This window comes from Hakea prostrata, chromosome 8 (genome assembly GCF_041222555.1).
Source record: "Hakea prostrata isolate BN-2017 chromosome 8, UWA_Hpros_2, whole genome shotgun sequence".
NCBI classification, from domain to species: domain Eukaryota; kingdom Viridiplantae; phylum Streptophyta; class Magnoliopsida; order Proteales; family Proteaceae; genus Hakea; species Hakea prostrata.
In genome coordinates, this window is record NC_142607.1 from 44,003,037 (window position 1) to 44,019,309 (window position 16,273).

The 16,273-nt window shown below is 39.6% G+C and overlaps 1 protein-coding gene across 3 annotated transcripts; it reads left to right on the plus strand.

The window, feature by feature from the left end:
• The first annotated feature begins 2,050 nt into the window (after positions 1-2,050).
• Positions 2,051-11,741, plus strand: LOC149008059 (superoxide dismutase [Mn], mitochondrial-like). 3 transcript variants are annotated; one of them, XM_089165561.1, is made up of 7 exons: positions 2,051-2,516; positions 9,185-9,231; positions 9,302-9,427; positions 9,546-9,602; positions 10,239-10,316; positions 11,020-11,120; positions 11,407-11,741. In XM_089165561.1, exons 1-6 carry the CDS (start codon positions 2,201-2,203, stop codon positions 11,116-11,118), a joined length of 723 nt encoding a protein of 240 aa, XP_089021687.1. In that variant the 5' UTR covers positions 2,051-2,200; the 3' UTR covers positions 11,119-11,120; positions 11,407-11,741. The 3 variants fall into 3 exon arrangements, with proteins under 3 accessions (XP_089021687.1, XP_089021686.1, XP_089021685.1); XM_089165560.1 differs by lacking the exon at positions 11,407-11,741 and adding an exon at positions 11,210-11,400; XM_089165559.1 differs by lacking the exon at positions 11,407-11,741 and having other exon boundaries at positions 11,020-11,400.
• The last annotated feature ends 4,532 nt before the right edge of the window (positions 11,742-16,273 follow it).

Below are 16,273 nucleotides of genomic sequence, written 5' to 3' on the forward strand. Positions count from 1 at the left end.
GCTGGGCCTTTTAATTTAAGAACTGAATCATTTAGGGCTAATCCTATTTTGCTTCTGTTTCTAGATTTTGGTATTAAATTTAATTGGAAAAAAATCTACTATTTCTGGGTTTTATCTGCATTATCTGTTTCTTTCTATTTTATCTAGAAATCCAGATATCTAATTCTGATAAAAATAAAGAAGCTAGCTCCAATTATGACTCTGAACATGATAAACTTCTGGCTTAAAGAGCTGAAAATTTCTCCACCTCAATCAAAAGAACTACCTGATAACAATAGCCCTTCATATCATGCATTTCAATTACATAGTTCTATCTGGAATATGATAAAAGAAACCTACTTTGATTGTTGTAGGCTACAGGGTCGAGAGGGAACATTGATGGAAGTGGATAACAAGTGTCGAAAAGGAACGCTGCCACCTCACTCACCTCACTCAAACGGTTGGTACTAGAAGTTTTGGTTCGTTATTAGAAGCGATTCTCAATGGACTAGTAGATGGAATTTTAGGAATCCGGATCTTCTCCCCGTCGGGGAGCTCCGCCCCGAGTGCTCCCCCATGGCTTCTCGACCTACAAAAAAAGGGTCCCACTGTCCCCAGAAAAAGTTTTTTTTTTAAATTTTTTTTTCAAAAAGTGTTTTTCATTGTGGGCCCCACTGATATTTGTGGTCAGGAAGCATCGGGGAGCCAAGGTCGCTGATCCGGACTCGAATTTTAGTATTAAAATAGGCACTCAAGTTTTGGAAGTCTAAACAAATTGTGATGATCTTTGGAAGTGATCCCTAATTAAGTCTAGTGGACTAACTTGGCCTCCCGAATTAGTCCCAACTTTGCTCTTTATTTCTAAGAATATGTCTAGTCTTAGAATTTGTTGCTTACCTCATGTTTTGTGTCATGCTAAAAGCTAATGGTTACCAATGGGGGTTAGTCCAAGTGGTAAGCAGCTTGGTCCACTTAAGCAGGTTCGGTGATCTCTGTGGATGCAAAAAATCTCCGCTGGGAGACTCACCCACCACAGCCAAGTGTGCAACTCGGGTCGAACACCGGATTAGTCAGGGCAAAGCCTTGGAAACCGGGATTGGCAACCAAAAATAAAATAAAATAAAATAAAAGCTAATGGTTTGTCGTCACCTTAACTCTTCCAGTGGAGCCTCTCCTCAGCCTCTCTCCATAATAACTTTTATTTTATGGGAGTTTTTCTTTTTATTAAAAGGAAAGAAGAAAAAAAAACCACTTACAAAAAAATCTCCCAAAATATAATAGTGGATATAAAAAAAATATTTTTCTCATTGGTAACATGGATATGAGATAATGAGAATATTCCCTTTGTTGGTAACATGGTAGCACGCCTCTTCCATGGAAGCTCCAGTGCAATCATGGGTGTAAGTTTCTAAAACCTTTAGGGATAACTCTTACGCGATTCTCATTTTTTGATATGTGGTCTTGTAAAAAATGAATATGATTAATTTTGAGGTGTGGCTCATTTAATAAAAGACCAACGCTTTTATATAGGAGGTGAGAGGTCGGACCAATATCAGATCCATTTCCTTATAGATGTGTGACATGTGTCCCAATATCACATCAGATGGAAATCCATTTACAGATTACATCAAATAGTCACACATTTACAAGGAAATGGATGATCCATTTCTACTTGATAAATTTCCATGGGTGGTCAGCCTCTCAAGATCTGAGGCAAAACCAGTTTACCAAAAAAAAAATCTATTTAATATAAAAAAAATCTGTTGAAGATGTAATCGAAGTGCTGGCCATTAGATTTACTTATTTAAATTTTTTTTTTAAGCATTAAAAAAAGGGACAGCACTCTAGGCAACCCACTTATATTAAGGTTTAATTATCCATACCAAACGATACTAGTTGAACGTATCCATATCGACCCAACCAATGCCGGCCGTTAGATTTCTATTGAATTACACTAAAATACATTAGCTAGAGCGATACAATACTCGATAGCAATACTTTAAACCTTGCTCACAACAGGAAACCAGAATTCGTTTACAATCGTTGGCAAAACGTCGGTCTGAAAGAGAGAAAAACAGACAGTGGGCTAAGCATTGAGCCACGTGTCGGCAGAACGTGCAATCCACCATTAGTCTTCTTAACAAGCCCTATTCCTCAATCCGCACTTGGTTTGCTACTCGATTTGGTGGCCAAAGAGTAACAGAAGACTACAGAGACTGCGATGGCGTTTCGATCTCTCATTTGCAGAAAAACCCTATCATCTGTTTTAGTTTTGCAGAAGGAGGCTAGAAATATCGGCTCAGGATTTCGCCATGCTCGCGAGTTGCAGACTTTCACTCTTCCTGACCTTCCTTACGATTATGGTGCTCTTGAACCTTTCGTCAGTGCTGAGATTATGAAACTGCATCACCAGAAGCATCATCAGACTTACATAACCAACTATAATAAGTCTCTGGAACTCCTTGAGGAAGCGATGGCAAAAGGCGATGCGCCAACTGTGGTTAAGTTGCAGAGCGCCATCAAATTCAATGGCGGAGGTTTTGTTTCCTAACTTTTAGTCTTTTAGGTTTGGGATTTTCGATTATCTTTGGCGGTTTCTCTTGCTATATTGTTTTGATTTTGTTGACTTTTGGTTGTACTGAATTGATTGCATACTTCATACGTAGTATCTGTCGGGGTGCCTGTGAGAGCGAGGTTTAGGACGTTGATCGTTTTGAGCGACAATACTTCCGGCCGACAGAAGCAATTTGCTTAGCCATATAGCTTATTTACTTGAATTGCTTTAGAATTTTTAAACTTGATGAACCTCCTTGGGAAAATTGGAAGTAACCTTGACGCTACTTGAATCGGCAATCAGTAATTGGTAGGAGGCGTTTCCAATTAATCTTATTGATTTTAGTACACTGTGTTATCCCTGCAGGTCGTGGTGCATCTTGTGGTTTGGTTAGAATGATGATGGGTTAGTTGTAAGGACTTCTGTTGGACTCGCGAGTCCAGTGAGCTCAATTGTCTAGGTTGAGGGAGTAGCAGCTTCTAGTATTGAGGATGGGTCATCGGTGTGGTCTCTCCTAAAAGTGTAAAAGGTGTACAATTTAGAAAATGAAAGCACTTTGTGATTCTTACCACTAAGCCCAGGGCTGGTGACCATTTTTCTTTTTTCTGCTGGTGTGTCTAATTTTATTTTGCTTTTTATGAGAGGGCAAAGAGTATCATCAAACAAAGTGAGAGAATGCAGTGGTTCGGTCAAAGGTGTTTGCTGATAGTGCATATTTCAACTGGGTGACTCATTGGGTTTGTCTTCCACTAGAGTATATTTTTATACTAGACTGGAGGAGAGTGACAAAGTAATGAATCTTATGCATGGGAGACCAATAGAATATCTTAGAACTGATAGGGTGACCCGAATAAGAGTCCCCAGTTAGTGATTTTGGAGGATTTATCAAACATTTGGATTGGAAGCAACTCTCTGGTTGAAGTTACGATCTATTGAAGAGTACTCTAGAGGTTTACCATTTTATTTTTGGATGGTATTTTGGCCCTTATTATCAAATCCATCATGGGAAACTGATGCAGATGCAGCAGCTATTTGGGCTTGTTTTCCTTCTACTAAGCTCATTGTTGGGTTACATTGATCATGGTCCGTTGATCTTTTTAACTGTTAAAATGAAATTGCCTCTATGGGCCTGTAATTGGAGTTTCTAGCTTGAGTTTGAAAATCATATAATATTTTGTTTAATTTTTGGTGAGGGTCGTTAAGTCATTTACTAGCATTGTAATTAGGTATCACACCTTCCAACAAGCAATGCTACATCTTATTCATTACTGGTTTTCTTTTTAGCATTAGGTCTTTGTGATTAAGGCTGATGGCCCCTCTATACACCCCATCATGGAAGAATAACATTTATATTTAAGTTGGTTGAGTTTTTAATTTTTGCAAAAATTGGCTGATGCCTTTCTTTGTATAAGAGAGTTGTATAGTGTTCAAAGTATAAACTGAGGTTTCTTGGTGTTTATAGTCCAAGTATGGATCCTTGGTTTTACAAGTCTAGGTGGGTTTTGGATCTTGATGTTTAAAGTCCAAGTATCCTGGTGTGATTGTGGATTCTGGCTTCTATTTTCATCCTACTAGGTGCTGAATTGAAGAACATATCAATAGTGAGGCAAGCTTGCAGGTTCACTCATCTCTACCGACTTCTTTCCCTGTTTCTTTTACTACCTTGATTTTCAGGAACCCTGAATTGAAGAACATATCAATAGTGAGGCAAGCTTGTAGGTCCACTCATCTCTACCGCTTTCTTTCGCTGTTTCTTTTACTTCCTTGATTTTCAGGAACCCCTCCATTCAAGAACAGACCTGCAAACTCATTATTTCAGCTACCAGCTTTTAGCTTGCATTAGGATTAAGCTTACAGATCTCCCTCACAGTCCCCTACATTCAATCATTAATTGCAGTTTTTCCTTCATTGGAAGATCAGAAAAAAATAGATAAAAATAATTAATAGAAAACCAGTTTTCTTGAATTTTGGTATCTTTAGAAAATTAAAAGCACACCTAGATCTAGCCCAATTTACCCATCAGATAATCACCAATCTTGGAGGATCACCCTGCATCATTATTCATTACCTACAGTCCGTCCAAGTTTCACCCATTCTGACACCTAGAAACCTTACTTCCTGATCTCAAGAAAGCCACACTATAAGCATTTTTCTTCATAGTGATTAGTTTGATCCCTAACTTTATGCTCAATCACTTTAACCATTCACTATCACACTATTGAATCCCAGGTCAAACAAATAAGTAGGACTATCTTTTGAGGGAACATCAATTATAACCAGAGCCTTAATTGAAATTCATAGAGGGCCTGCCTTTTAGGCATTTGAGTTGGTTCCAACAAATGGCTTTCTGGTCCGCATTTAATAGATACTGTGTCAGGGATCTCCCCAATAGTCATTGTCAAATCCACCCAGAATCTCAAAAAAAAAAAAGAAAAAGGGGGGGGGGGGAGTAATAGAAGTCTTTAAATATATGCTTCTCTCATGTCCTTGTTGGTTTTCCTTATCAACCAAACGTATGGTCTGCCCCAGCTGCTTTGATCCATGCCTTGCTGAACAGAGAAAGAAGCCTATATGAGCATTTTACCGGTTGGAGCTTTTCCAATTTTCGGGGGGAATATTTTCTTTTCTAACCACTTAAGTGTTAAACTGTCCTCTCTTCCTACATTAGCCGTTCTGTCTTTTAATGTTGTACAGTTCCTCCGGACTTTGGAGCTCTGGCATTTTAATGGTTTTTTGCTCCACTACAATCTGGTTGCTTGATGCTGTTTAATAGTGTTTCTAGAGAGTTGTTTTGGTGATTTTTTGAACACTTTGGGAGTGGAAATACATTTGGCAGTTTCAAGTTAATTTTGTGTTCCCATGGAATAAATCAAACCAATAAGTGCTATGAGAACAAAAATGCATAATAAAAAGCAGAAACCCAACTGAACTCTATATGCTTTTCTTCTATTCCCTCCCTCTCATGTTGTATCTTTTTTTCTCTTCCACATTCTTATCTGATGATTCAGTTTTATTCTTCCCATCCTCCTGGGAGTTAGGATAATGATGTCGCTGTTCGTCTGGGAGAGTATCAGTGTTAATCTTACAGTGCTTCCCTGGTTGCTGAAATACTGGTCTTTTTAGCCCCAGCTCAAGATTGTTATAGTTCAAGCGGCTACTGCACTAGTCACTACCCAGCGGATGTGTGCACTTCTTGAGAAGAAATGCTGCACTGTCTTCAGTAAGGTTGAGTTCAAAATTCACAACTCAAAACCATTCTCAATAGTGTTTTGGGAAACCACAACTGCGAACAAAAGAAGACATGTATATCAGAGCAATCAACGGCAAGCACAAACAGAATATACTCAACTAGAGTCTCCACCATTGCCAGCTTCATTTCTTAGTCTCTAAATACAACTTGTGTACGTGAAACTTACTTTTTACGGAGCTATTGGTTCTGCTCAGGATGTTTAATAAGGCCAAGCCAACGAGGTTGGGTTTCTTCTAGTATATGGGTAGCAGAATGGTTTTGAAGAAGCAGAGACATAATGATGGAAAGGACCTACAATGGAAATTAAAAGAGAGATCTGGCTCTCCTCATTTTGTCCATCTATAACTACCCAACAGCAAGTTGGTTCAATATCCCCCCACAACTGAAACTTGTTGAAGTAAACTGTTTCCAGGGATTGCATAGGCCCTAGGTTACTTCTCCAAACCCCTCGGCTCCTAATTTGATCCAGGGTTATTGTGGTCATTTCGCAAATTTTGTGGTGTCCTAGGTTAAGGTCCCAGTGAGCCCAGTTAGTTGTCAAGACCCTAGATATATTTTTGTTTTCTCATTTGAGTCATTATTTTGTGTTCTATTGAAGAGTCCTTGTCTAGGTAAGATTCCTAAATTGTGTTGGAATCCCCTAGTTGCACTCTACCTTTTATTAGGACTCCATGTCTACTCTTAGAATCCAACTTGGATCTCTCTAGAGTAAGTTATGATAGAGTCCATGTTTATGTGAGAAGTTGTTAGTCAAGTCAGAGTCATAATTAGTATTAGAGAGTCATTCAAAGTCAATTCAGTTTGAGGCTTAGGTTGTTTCTTGTAGAAGCTATAATTAAAGCGTTCATTTTCTATCAACACAAGTTGATTTGATTAGTAAAATTGAGATTGAGAAATTGGAGGCAAGAGAGTCGTGGGTTTCCTTTGAGGAGGCCTGCAGCAGCTTTTGGGTGCGTCTTTTTCAAGTTTTCAGCCCTTGTTCTTCAACTCCAGCAGCAATTTGACAACTCCTGTCAATCTCCAAGTAAACAACACTCCAGCCCCTTCCTAGCCTTTTCCCCCTTCTCCTAACCTACCCACAAGCCCATCCTACGCTTCTTCTTCCTGCAGCAAGCTGCAAATCCCCTTCTCCTTCAGCCCTAGATTCCCTAACCCTCATACCCCCTCCTTATCCTATAGGAACGCACCTTTCTCTTCCCCTTATCTCTACTTTTAGTTTCATAAAAAGCCTTAATCCATTAGGTTTTCAAATTTTCTGCAATTCATCTTCAACCTCTAGAAACACTAAGCCCTAGTCTTATTGGAAACCCTATAACTCCCAAATTCTGTCATGACCCCGGTTTCTAGGCCCAGATGGGGCCCATCTCATGAAAACCCTTCCAGGGCACGTGACAGTTCACCTTCCCTGTTAAACCTATTATTAGAGTATTACCATAGCGAGACGGAAACATGGGTGTAGAAAGGAGGAAACTGAAAAATGATGGCATCTGTCCGACTCATTGACACGATATATATATATATATATAGAGTGCTAAAGTGCTAGCTTAAATCACCACTATCCTTGTAGCCACCTCATTTCAAACCCTTTTAGGATTATTGTCTCCCACTTGCATCCTACCTCTCCCTAACCCTAGTTGACTTTACTAAGAGTCCTAACCCATGTAAGATTCTCAAATCAGACCCAAACACTTAGGATTAGGTCTGAAATTATAAAAACTCAACCACAGCCTTAGCCCAACCTAGACCCTAAACCTTAATCCCTACCCCCCCCCCCCCCAAACTTCTATTTGAGTTCTGGAGTTACAGTACAGCAGCAGCCGTAACTTGAAAACCCTCCTATTCAACCTAAAATCCCCCAAAACTTAAACCTTAACTTAACAGCAGACCTGAAATTGCCAATACATCAGTCTTAATTCCTAAAACCCAAATTCTTTCAACCCTAATTCCTTCAAGAATCCTTCGATTAAAGGCACCTACAGCTCTAGAAGACTGCTGGTTCCCTGAGAGAGGATCCTGGAGTGAGCCCAATTCTAGGGCATAATCCTGGAACTCTAAACCCTAGAATTTGGTTTGCATCACTTGGTAACTTAAAAAAGAGAAAGAAAGAAAACACACACACACACACACACACAAATAAATAAATAAAAACCCAAACCAAGAGAGAGGATGGATATCTGGCTGTTGGAGCTCAAGTTATTAGCAATGCATTGAAAAGTTTCCAAATGTAGAAACAAGAATATATATCTCAGCATTACATACAGCAGAATATCATGAAAACATAGTTATAATCAACACCACTTGAATTCTCCATATGTAGAAATCAATCCAATGCAATGGCTTGGCACTTTAGGTCAACAATTTGCAGAACCAGCTATGAAGGTTCAGTTTGCAATGGTGCAAAATTAGCAGCTGAGGGTTGTTTTGAGAAACGAGCAGTATGCATTTATCCATAGGACAGGAAGACTCTGTATCCTGGCTGAATTCTTCTTTTAAAGGTTTTCCAAGTTTCCAGTTTAAGAACCAGATCTGATGGTCAGAAGATATAGCAAAATACCCTAAACAGGGTAAAAATTACCGGCAACAAGGGTGCCACAGGTCTGGTTTAACTAATGAAAATAAGACCCCCGTCAATATCTGTTAAGTCTCATCATCAACTGTGGAATATCTGACAAAGCAAGCAGAGCAGCAAGGTAGCAACAATAAGGGATTTGTGGCAAAGTTTTGAAGGACTCAAGGGCTTTTTGGATACCATAGGAACAAAATGAAAGGAGAAAGAAGAGACCCACCTTGGGCTTGGATGCCGCCCAAGCTTCAGCTAGATTCCCACCAGTCTGTTTACCATCTCCTACAACACTGCGTTACTCAGGTGATGTAGCCATAGCAACACAAATTGGATTATCTAAATTGTGGTTTCTGTTCTGCTCTCATTTCTTATTAAAAGGTATAATCTCATTTGCAACAATTGAAATCTTCAAAAGTAGTAACCTTGACAACTACCTCTAAATTTGGTATACAAATAAAACTTAATATAATCTACTAATATAATTCCTATGCTAGGCATAAGAAGGGTTCCTAGTGGACCCAGAATGTAAGGTCCGAGGGTTCAATGTATTGTTGTTGGAATCTTGGATCCATATTATAGAATCTAGTTAGATTTGATAGGCTATTTGTGTGTTGGAATTATGATTGTTTTTATTGCCCTCTTTAACTATGCACATCTGCTTTTCATGCCTCCTTGGCTTTACTTATTTAGGGCCTCTGCTGTATACTTATTATGTTTTGTCGTTGATGTAGAAATCATTTTCATTTTCTCCAATGTTATTGATCCGGCAGTTGTTAATTTTATGATTGATTTTTTTTTATTCATCCTTGCTAAGTCCTTAATAATTGTCAATTTGCAGGTCACGTCAACCACTCAATATTTTGGAAAAATCTTGCTCCTGCAAGTGTGAGTATATTGTTTTTTTGTCTGTTTAGTTATCTTTGTTAACATGCTGACGCATCAAATATACTGGCAGGAAGGTGGTGGTGAGCCTCCAAAAGGTGATCTTGGTTGGGCTATTGATGAAGATTTTGGTTCTCTGGAATTTCTGGTGAAAAAGATGAATGCAGAGGGTGCTGCTTTGCAGGGCTCTGGTTGGGTGGTATGTATTGCTGTTTGTCAGAGTTCTGATATGTGATATCTTCTGTTCCATTTGTTTTCTTCTAACTGAATCCGTCAATGTTAAATACTTGTTTTCTAATTTGTTCTTCCCTCTGCAGTGGTTAGGTCTAGATAAGGAGTTGAAGAAGCTTGTGGTTAAAACCACATTGAATCAGGTAAACACCACCAGATTTTTTCTCTATGGCCTTTACCTTTGAGTGTATGGGTTGTCTTTAGCCTTAACCTAAAGGTAGGTAAGGCTTTGAAAAAATCTCTCTACCTGGCATTAAATATGATCCATCTGTATTTAACATTTAACGTATCTATTCAAAATATTGAATCTAAAAAGAAGAAAAAAAGAGAATTCTTGAGTTCTACGTATGGTAAAGCTCCTAAGATGCCCTGGTCATTTGGATTAGGGATCTTTGTTGTTCGCAAGTACATGGTGTCGCATTGGATAAATATATAAATAGACATATTTATATTAGGTATACGTGAAAGTAACAAGCGATGTAAATTTTGCTAGCGCTGTTCGATCATATGACTGAAATAATGTATTTATCTTTTTAAAGTCTTAGCTGTTGCTTCTGAACACATTTACTCTCTTTACATGTGCATAACATAAGCATTTTTCATGGATATCACAGTTTTAGTATTTCCATGCCTTAAAGGGTTTTAGAGTTGATATAACCCAGAGGCAAAAAGACTCATCGAAAAAAAGGGGTGGATGATTTAGAGTATGTTTGAAGGGAGTACGTTATTTTATTCTATTTTTCAATGAACAATGATGACCAATCCAGCCTTTTTTTCAGGATCCGCTGGTAACTGTAGGGCCAAACTTGGTTCCTTTGCTGGGAATTGATGTCTGGGAGCATGCTTACTACTTGCAGGTAAATTTTCTGCCTCTGGAATTCTTATTCCTTGTGATAACTTGAATCATGTGATGAAGCAATTCAGATAACATCCCAGATTTTCAACTTACCCTGAAGAACAACACCCAAGGTTTGGAGGTGAATGACCAGAATGTGAATGTCATGTATAAACCTGTGCATGAATTTGATTGGCACATTTACAGTAGTGCCCCTCGGGATTTTTGTCTCCTGCATTTTCTCAAGTCTCTAGCTGAACGTTCATAGGTCAAGCTTTTCTCAGATTGACCTTTAGCATTAGGCACCTGCTCTATGCAAATGACCTTTCTTTCTTTTTTTCCCCTTTCTTTTTTTTCTTTCCCCCTTCTTTTTTTCCGGTGGGGGATGGGTTGGGTGGAGGTTCTTTGTGTAGAGATCCATAACTCAGTTGGAGATAGAAGAGAAGTCACTTCTGATGAGGTTAGGATCGTGGAAATTCTTTTTGCATGGATTAGAATGGTCTTATTAAATAGATTCTGATTTTCAGCCATTTTTCTGTCATCTCTAGATTAGCATGTTGACACCGTGGTTATCAGCATTGGTAAATGGCTAAATGCACATTGTATTGATGATTATAAATTTATAAATTATAATTGCCTTTTTCGAGCGCGTCTCTATATTTTTCTTGCTTTCTGTTTGAATATGGTATAGTCTAACTGGTAATCTTTGGCTTCTCATGGTGCAGTACAAAAATGTGAGGCCTGACTATTTGAGCAATATATGGAATGTTATGAACTGGAAATATGCCGATGAAGTGTTTGTGCAGGAGAAAGGCTCCTCTTAGAGGTCAAGAACTTTTTCCAGTCGCTTCCACCTTTTTAAAGTGATAGCAGCAAATGTCTGGGTGATGTGGAATAAGTGTTTCGTTCTGTCAGGTTGGGCAGAGCCGGGTACGAGTTGTCCTGATATATGGGTTTCTTCTTGCTGCGGGAACATGATATTTTCAGGGTTTCAATGTTGTAATCCTTTCCATCATGTAGACCATATAGTTGTAGGAAGATTATGAACAGTTTCTAATGTGTTATCCTTGTTTATCTAGTTTTGAATAAAAGTAATCCTTCTCATTATGCAGGTTTCTTGTTCTTCTGAATTGAATTCGTAACCCCAGAACATGATCAAGCTGCTCATTGTCCTCTCTTTCTTTTGTAACCAGCAATAGGTTGAAGCGAAGTAGAATAACCTCTACTATTTAATTGACTTGAGCAGTAGCAAGTATGTTGACAGGAAGACGGTGTGTGTGAATGAAAGGAGACGCTCAAGAACATTATTGCTTAAATATTTTGTTCAGGTATCGGTTTTGATGATGTTTTTCCGGTGAAATGAAGTTTCGAAATTACAAGGTAACGGCTGGGCATCCTGGCTTCGCCACCTGCAAAGCCTCCTCGCATGATTATTATATTTATTTGAAAAATAATATTGATTCCTCTCCCAAGTCTATCCCCTCTATAGTTTGCGAATAAGAAAAAGAAAAGGTTCCATAGGATACATCAAAGCAACATGAAAGGAAAGGAAAAGATTTTGTAGAAATGAAAGGTTCCAGTGGTTGTTTCAATCACTTTTCCACATAGACTGCTTAGCTTTATATAGACTGTTCAAGGCAATTTGATATTGGGATATCTTTCCTATTTACAACAGTATATATGATGACCCTTGTAGAGATCCTAGATGGGAAGTATGGGTTCAGATCTTTGCATTTAGTGTTGGGAGGACGAATCGATGGCTTGTATGTATGTGGCTTGGTGTTTTGTTAGTAGGAAAAATCTGGACGAAGTCAAATTAGAAGAAGAAAAGTTGTTACCTTCCAGGAATTCGTAGACAGTTGGGGTCTCACTGAGTTAAAATCCAAAGGCCCTCACTATACTTGGAGCAATCGGAGACGAGGGAGTGAAGCAATTAAAGAGAAACTTAGATCGAACATTTTCTAATATAGAGTGGCAATTTGAGTTCCTTGAAACAAAGGTTATGGTGCATCCAGCAATGGGGTTTGATCATTCCCCAGTAGTGATAAATTCTGATGGTTGTCTCTCGCCAAGTGTTCTGTTGGTGCAAGAAATGTCATCTCGACAACATGGTTCAGCTCTAGCTCCAGCCCTTGTTCTTGAGACCAAAGAAATGTGAAAGTGGGTCGCTTCTGATGACAGGAAGCCACCTCCGACGATCTAGTTAGCTCAGGCCAGCAAATGATAAACTCCATGAAGGAGAGAAGACCCCAAGAGATGATGAAGATCATCCTCTTGAAGGGTTAGAAAGCTAAAGATGATAGAGGCTGGAGAGTGTAGAACTTACCCCTTTCTTGGCCTCCTCCCCTCCTTATAAACCGGGTTCCTACCTCTTTTGGTGACTTCCTGGCTGTAGAGCGAGATAGCTCTTCAGCCACCTTTGTGCTTCGGCGAGCAAGGGCTAGCAGAGATCCTATCGTCCCTGGGCTCGAAGAGATCCAAGATCGTGATAAAGCGCAGATCTCGTCTGGATATCCCCGCTGAGCACGTGGGCCATCTGCCACGTAGGACTCCTGATGTGGACTAGTGGGTCCGGTCCCTCTTATTTGCCCAGAATGGGCCCAGTGTAGATTCTATCTAGACCAAAAAGACTCATGACGATAACATTAGTCCCCTGGTCTTTATGGTGAGCTTTTCGGCATCAAGGCCACATTCTCGCGCCTTAGTAGGCATTTTGAAATTTCGAAGAGTCTTTTTGGGAAGGAAATGATGATTCCCATAAAGCAGCTTTTATTTCTTCACCAACTTCCTAGGTATTGCAGCACTTTAATGCTTGCCCAAGAACCAAAAGTCATCAAGATGTTCCCGCTTCTTAGTGGATGATGTTCCTGCTTCTTAGCAGAGGAACCTTGCTCCTTAGCAAGTGTTTTCCCTGCAAGCTTTTCAGCTTCGCAGATGCCTGCTTCTCAGCAGAGAGACCTTGCTTCTCAGCAAGTGTTTTTCCTGCAAACTTTTCAGCTTCGCAGATGTTCCCGCTTCTTAGCGGATGATATTCCTACTTCTCAGCAGAGGGACCTTGCTTCTCAGCAAGTGTTTTCCCTGCAAGCTTTTCAGCTTCGCAGATGCCTGCTTCTCAGCAAAGGGACTTTGCTTCTCAGCAAGTGTTTTCCCTGCAAGCTTTTCAGCTTCGTAGATGTTCCCGCTTCTTAGCGGATGATATTCCTGCTTCTCAATAAGTGTTTTTCCTGCAAGATTTTCAGCTTCGCAGATGTTCCCGCTTCTTAGCGGATGATGTTCCTGCTTCTCAACAAAGGGACCTTACTTCTCAGCAAGTGTTGTCCCTGCAAGCTTTTCAACTTCGCAGATGTTCCCGCTTCTTAGCGAATGATGTTGGACTAGGAATAAAACTCTCAACAAACTCCGTCTCTGTCCCACCTTCTCCCAAATCTACTCGAACTAGGAATAAAACTCTCAACAAACTCCCGCTCGAACTGGGACTAAAACTCTCAACAAACTCCCACTTCCACTAGATGTGAGACTAAGACTTTCAACAATCTCCCACTTGGAGATTAGATTGAGAACCAATTAATCTCCACACCATTTTCTATCTTGCCACCACCATGTTGTCTACGTCTCTGTCAAGCCATACAAGGATTTGCACCAAATGAATTTGTTAGTGTTGATTGCCTTTGTCAATGCATCTGTTAGGTTCTCTTTCGTGTGGATTTTCTGTATATCCACCCTTCCGTTTTCCACCACTTCACGAACAAAATGATATTGTATTTCTATGTGTTTTGTCTTGAAATGAAAAGCTGGATTCCTTGCAATGTGCAAGGCACTCTGACTGTCACAATACAAGAGAATCTTCTTGTGTTTGTGCCCAAGTTCTTCCATGAATCTTCTTATCCAGATTGCTTCTTTACAAGCTTGTGTAGCTGCCATATACTCACCTTTTCATTGTAAGCGCTACAACCGTCATCGTAGTTTAGATACCCACCGGCTCCCTCCTCGCAATTGTAAACACATAGCCAGTAGTGGATCCTCATGTAGTTTAGATACCCAGCTCACAGCTCCTCCTGCAATTGTAAACACATAGCCAGTAGTGGATCCTTTTATCAAGATCACCTGCAAAATCAGAATCAACATATCCTCTGAAAGTAAATTCAAATCCTCCATAACATAGAGCAGCATCCGAGGCTCCTTTAACATATCTTAGGATCCTCTTCACAGTAATCAAGATGAGCGAACATCTACCTCAGGTTATGTATTTATCCTTGAGGTGGAGCTGTTACTTGGAGTAGCAAGAAGCAAACTTGCATTGCTTTGTCCCGATGGAGGCTGAGTATGCTCAGCTGCTGTTCAAGAGGCAATTTGGAGATGAAGACTTCTGAGAAGTCTCAGCCTATTCTCACATGCAGATGATGTGATGCAGTGAGTTAGTATATTTTATAAAGATGTCACCAGGCATGGAATTGACCCACTCACACGTGTCATTCACCTAGGCGCTTGTAGATAGCGAGCAAGATGAGCCTAAGGGTTCCTAAGTCAATATTGGAGAAATTTAAGAGACATTCGGTTAACTTCTTATGGGGTGGAGAGGAAAATATATAGGAACTCTATTCACTGGTTATCATATGAAAATTTTTTACAGAGGAAGGCTGATAGGGGATTGGGGATCAGAGATTCAGTGTTACACAATCGTGCTCTATTAAGCAACGCTGCGTGGAAACTTTTTGTAGATCCTAGCAGCGCTTGGGCAAGGTTCATGAAGTCTATTGACTACCCAAACTCAATTTTTACAAGCTACATTGGAACATCCCCCTCATGGGGTTAGAGAAGTATAATTGAAGGACATCATGTCATCAAGCAAGGGCTAATTTGGGTAGTTGGGGATGGTAAAGATGGATACCTAGGATTCAAATTGGGCTCCTGAAATCAAGGGATTCAAATCCTTGAAACTAGACCTGCAGGTTGTACATTACAGAAGGTGGTGGAATTGGTTAATGAAAATGGTGGTGGCTGGAACTAGAGCTTAATTACCACGGCAAGAGCCATCATGAGCATTCAACTTCCTATGTTTGAAAGGAGATAAGATGCGATATCGATGGGGTTTTCAAGAATGAGTGTTATTCTGTGAAGTCTGCGTTTTTTATGTTAGCAACGAAAATGGCGGAAGAAGGTAGACATGTTACTTCAACCTCAACTGTAAGTAGATGGGAAGCGACACCAACAGTAGCGTGGCAAGCTATATAGAAGTGTAAGTCGCTCCCCAAAATTAGATCCTTCCTATGGTGTATTTGTGTTAATGGATTGGCTACAGGTGAAAGTTTGACGGTTGGAACTATCACTAGAGATCCTACTTGTGTTTGATGTAGTTGCCCTATTGAGACTCTTAAGGAAGTTTTCCTTAAAAAAAAAAGGAAAGGGAAGTTTAACTTCAATAAGCATCTGGTTAGAAAAATTCTACCAAACACAATTGAGCAAATTGCACCGGTACTTTAAAATGGAGGCCTTAAAGAACTGACACCCACCTTTATGTTTAAAACACAAAGACTTCAAAATCAGATTTTTATTAGATATATTTGTCAAATTTATCACTGAAAGCAGTTTTTTAACTGTTTATTTTTAAAAATATTCTTACAATAAACTGTGTTTGAAAGGTTTCCAATGACAAATTGAACAAATATATCCAAAGAAAATTCAATTTGAGGGTGTATGTGTCTTTTACACATAAAGTGGGGGTGTTAATGCTTTAAGGCTTCTATTTTGCGGTGTCAATGCAATTTGCCTAAAACAATTTCATTTATAAAAATAAAAAGTTCATCGTATTGTAAAAAAACATTACTTTATTAGGAAGCGAAACGGTTCCATGGAAATTCTAATCTGACGGTAGATCATGCACATGGCGATCAGATCGTCCGGCCAGAAAATCCTTGTGAAGGCTCGGAGAGATGGTAGGTTCACACTCGATACCTCTGAGTGCCCCTATAAACTCTTCAA